Source organism: Crocodylus porosus, unplaced genomic scaffold (assembly GCF_001723895.1).
Source record: "Crocodylus porosus isolate Cpor-Errol unplaced genomic scaffold, CroPor_comp1, whole genome shotgun sequence".
NCBI classification, from domain to species: domain Eukaryota; kingdom Metazoa; phylum Chordata; order Crocodylia; family Crocodylidae; genus Crocodylus; species Crocodylus porosus.
Genome location: NW_017728910.1, coordinates 45,047,120 through 45,051,529, shown reverse-complemented (window position 1 = coordinate 45,051,529; position 4,410 = coordinate 45,047,120). Strand labels below are relative to the sequence as shown.

The window sequence follows — 4,410 nt, the reverse complement described above, 5'->3', positions numbered from 1 at the left end:
CTTGCTGGGGTCGTTTGACCCCCGTACTCTTTCCTGCCATGGCAGGGGGTCGGACTAGATGATCTGCTCAGGTCCCTTCCGACCTTAGAAACTATGAAACTATTGCTGTTGACCTGACTACATACCCCCGTATTCCCCTTTTTCTGGTATCTGTGTTGGTGATTGGCATCAGGATGCAAAATTTAATTTGTGTGTGTGTGTGTGTGTGTGTGTGTGTGTGTGTGTGTGTGTAAAATATACACCAATGTATGCTGAGGTGAAAGACTCACAGCATTTCATTGTAGGGGATTTGTACCCTTCTCTTGGGGCATCTGTTTGTGGCCAGGGCTTGGTAACTTCTGTGCCTTAGCATGGAGCCCCTGCAGTTTTACAGTACCTCTTGGCTTGAACATGTGCAGTAGCAGCTTCCTTTCCTTGCTTACTGACGTTGGAGAGCCCCCCTTCCCCTTTCCGAAGCAAGAAGAGGAGCTGCTGTAGCAGTGGACATCATGGAGGCTGCCAGACTCTGGGTTATCATAGGGCCTTGCATCTTTTACCATCACGCTCGAAGTTACAGTAAACCATGGGTCTGTCCCTGGCCCTCTGTTTTTCCCCCCAAGGTGGGCCTTGACAAACAAGGAGGCAAAGTCCCTGCAGAGAAGAGTGCACAAATTTAAATAAGTCTCTTGTGTATTGTGGGCTGGCAACTACTTCAACAAAGGCCTCATTAGCATTCCCTCTGGGGGGTAGTTGACACGGGGAGATGTTTTGTTCATTGTCTCATGGGACTGGAAGGGGCCTCCTAGACTCCAGACTCAATCCTCTGCATCAGCAGGGCACCCAAAGGTTCTTGAAAATTGCATCTTTAAAACCTTGCAGTACATGACTACAGGGCACAAGGCCAGAAATCCCAGACATGCCTTCCAAAAAAATTTTTTTCCAGCTGTTTAAGTTGGTCTAATAAAAGATATCAGAGTCACCCAAAGAACCTTGTCTGCCAAATGCCCCTTTTGCACATCCCAGGAAAAGCAGGAGAGATGAGGGTATTTTCAGTAGGCAAGAACTTACTAATACTTTGCCAACTCCAGGAAGAGGACTATGACCCATGTGTTGGAGAGGCACTCCCATCCCTGAGTCCATGCCAGTCTGACCGGGCTTGGGGAGGAGTGGACTTCTATTTTGATCTTGAAATTGGTTGTTAGTTGGACTCTGAGGAGAAGACCAAGATCTTGCAGTCCCATTAAGCACCTGACTACAAGTGCCTACCACACAGCAGAAGCATTAGATCTGTGCCCCAAAATGGGGATTGTAAGTACTTGAACCCCAGTCTGTCCCTGGAAAAGCTCTTAATTGTCTAAATGCTTGCAGGCTGGCTACATGCAAAAGCTGTTAAGCTGTGCCCTGACAACTCCAGCTGTGACACACCTTCAAAATAAGGATGCATTGTTTCTGGTCCATGCAGCTCTCTGGAGCAAGAGAAGTATGCGGTTGAGGCTTCCTCCTTCCAGCCAGATGGGGGTTGGGAAGTAGAGGAAGGTAGTCTCAGAAGCGTTTTATTCTTGAACACGGCTGAAGAGCAGTGAGCCCTGTGCCATAATAGCCATGATGGGCTGTGGTGTGCTCATGAAGTGAACAAAGAGGGACTTGTATCATGTGTACTTCCTGGACTAGGAGCTGTAGACTAGCTCACCCCCAAGGGTATTTAACTTGCATCTTGGGCAAGCTGCGGTTCGTATTGTGCTTTGATGTGCTGCTTGAGAAAACCTTAATTGCCCTTTGGGCTTGTGAACTGGTGCTGCTGCCTCTGCTGAGATGAAGCCCAGCTCTGTCTCAAAGAAAGCTCCCCACAGGGGCATTGGGGAAATGAATCTGTGGCCTTCAAGGAGGCTGCAGAAGTTACAGGGTGACATGCCATGCATGGTTAAGGCACAGAAGCATATCTAGCCCCTTTGTGGCACTGGGAGAGGGTGGAGAGCAGCCAGCTAACCCAAGCACCTGAGGAGTCCTTGGGGCTTCAAGGAAGCTTCACTTGTGTTCTCCTTCCTGGAGTTCTAGGCTTATTAAATAAACTCGTTAATAACACTGTTGCTCAAGCCATTAGTGCCTGCATTTGCTAGAGCAAATCTAGCAGACCTGACTTGAACAGATTCAGAAATACATGCATAGAGAAGATGACTTTAGTGGAGTAGATGCTTGCACTGAAATGTGTAAACATGGCTCTTTAACATCAAGAATAGTTTTTTCTACCCTCACCTTTAAATTTCAGTTCTGGATATTAGAAATAATCACATTTTAACTTGTGATATTTATGTTTGGTCTCTTCACTACTCTAGACCTGTTACTGCATCATCTTATTTAAGACGCAAGGGAAGCATTTGGCTATGGCTTGCATATTTGCATTTTATTGAACATGCACACCCCATCTTTGAAGAATTCTCATAGTCTTCAATAACTTGTGTACACTGATTTTTTTTTTTTTTTTTTTTTTTTTTAAGCTTCTAAAAGACTGTGCGTATGTGTGGTTTGCATATTGTTTTTATTCAACCATAACCAAAGCTAAAACTGTCTAGTTCAAACTACATAAAACCATGGAAGTCGTGTGCCGACAAAATATACCGTTCTTTGGATCAGAAATGACCTAATGTGGTGTTTAAAAAATGAAACAAAACCAAACAAAAAATCATGTTATTGGTTATTGTCTATTAGTTCTGCCCAAATAGCTTATTCTTTCTTGTTGATTACCGTAGACTTTTCTATTGCCATATTTTTTCAGTGTATAAGGCTTCCCCTTCCCCCTAATAAATTCTGCCTCTTAAGGTGGCAGAGGTGTTGGCATGCTTTCCCTGGTAGCTTCTGCTCGGCAGTCATCCCAGGGTTGGGGATTGGTTGGGGCATTCACAGGGAAAGACAAGTGGGGTGCTGCAGCTCCCTGCACACCTTTACTCCCAGACCCACAGTCTTCTGCTAGAATCTCTAGGCTTGTCTCTATGGTACTAGTGTCTGTCTTCTGTTATGGGGGGTTCCCCTCCCCTCATCTCTAAGCCATAGCTTTCTCTCTTTTCTGTAGAGGGAGAGAGAGAACCCTGCGTTATGCCCTGGTAACATGGTGAAATGGATTGCATTTCTATAAGAAGTCTCTAAGAGAAGAGGCCTCCAGTGGGTTGTTGAATGTCCATAACTTGTAGTTGGACAGGTCTTGAGTGCTTATATTATCTGAAGGAAGTGCAACTGCAGCCAGTGTTTTTGTGCAGCCTGTTCTGATGGCAGATCATCTGCTTCAAGCACAGCTTTGCCCAGTTAAATTCTTTCTATGTTTAATACAGCGTCACTAGCAAAAGCCTGAGCAAAAACAGCCCCTCAGACTTTGGATTGTGACTAATTCCATGTTTTGGATATGGGGTGACTAGTTTAAATCACAATCAAGTACTACATTTATTACAATGGAAAACAGTGGACAAAACTTGTGGTAGCTTGCATGTGAAAGCTGCATGCTAACCTGTCCAGCTTCTGAGCCTGAATAGAGGAGCCCTCTAGAACCCTACATGCTGTAATTTTTTTTTTGTCCCCCCCCATGTAAGTGTGTTGCCGGGAGTATTCTGCCCATATGTACACAGTTGAGTGGCAAAATAACCATGGTATGAGGTCCCCAGCCCTGATTTTGAAATGACCCTTATTTGCACTAGTGCTGAGTTGCTGTGCTTAACATGGGTACTGGTCAGACAAACACTTGGCAGAGTTTTATTGAAGAACTAAGTATCTTTGCAGCCAGGGCATACTACTGAGTTCTCCAGTAAAACCTACCAGACATTGCTGTGACTGGGGGGAAAAAGTGCTGTTAAGTACAGCAGCTCCTGAGCTAAAAGCACACAAGACTGGACTCTGACCCAAGAGGTCTGTTCTGGACTCTTGCTATTATAATCAGCTGGGCTTTATAATCCCACATGTGAACTCATCAAGTGCTATTTTTGCAAGTAGCCTTGATTTGAGGGAGGAGGAAAAGGGGCTTTTATTGGATTAAAGGTCTTGAGGCCTTTCCTGTTATGTAAGACTGTAAATGTTTGGGTTATCAAATGCTAATTGTGGAAAAGAGGAAGGGGTGTGCTCCTTGATTTTTAGAGGATGCCGTGGCATTTCGAAATGAAAGTGGTCTCTTGTATGCATTGTCTGGCAGATGTTCTGACAGCTCTCACATGCTTCACTCTCAAACTGTCTTACGACTAGTAGATTGGAATTGCTGCTTTCCAGAAGTCTCCTACCCTTATGAAAAGTTAAGAGTTTTCTTATGAAAAAAGCAAATTATTGAAAAGCCCTTCTTTCTTTAAAATGCAGATACTGACATGACTCCTTTTTCTTTTTCTTTTTTTTCCCCCCTCCTCAGCTTGTCCCCAGTACACCAATACAAGTTGCGAAGAGTGCCTGAAAAATGTCACC

General features: G+C 44.6%; 1 protein-coding gene across 1 annotated transcript in view; it reads left to right on the top strand.

Moving 5' to 3' along the window:
- Nucleotides 1–4,341: 4,341 nt before the first annotated feature.
- PTTG1IP (pituitary tumor-transforming 1 interacting protein) overlaps nucleotides 4,342–4,410 on the top strand; it is a gene marked incomplete at its 5' end in the record, with an annotated part of 11,302 nt that continues 11,233 nt past the window's right edge. Inside the window, one exon of the mRNA XM_019533115.1 lies at nucleotides 4,342–4,410. Within this exon, the coding sequence (XP_019388660.1) occupies nucleotides 4,342–4,410 (69 nt within the window).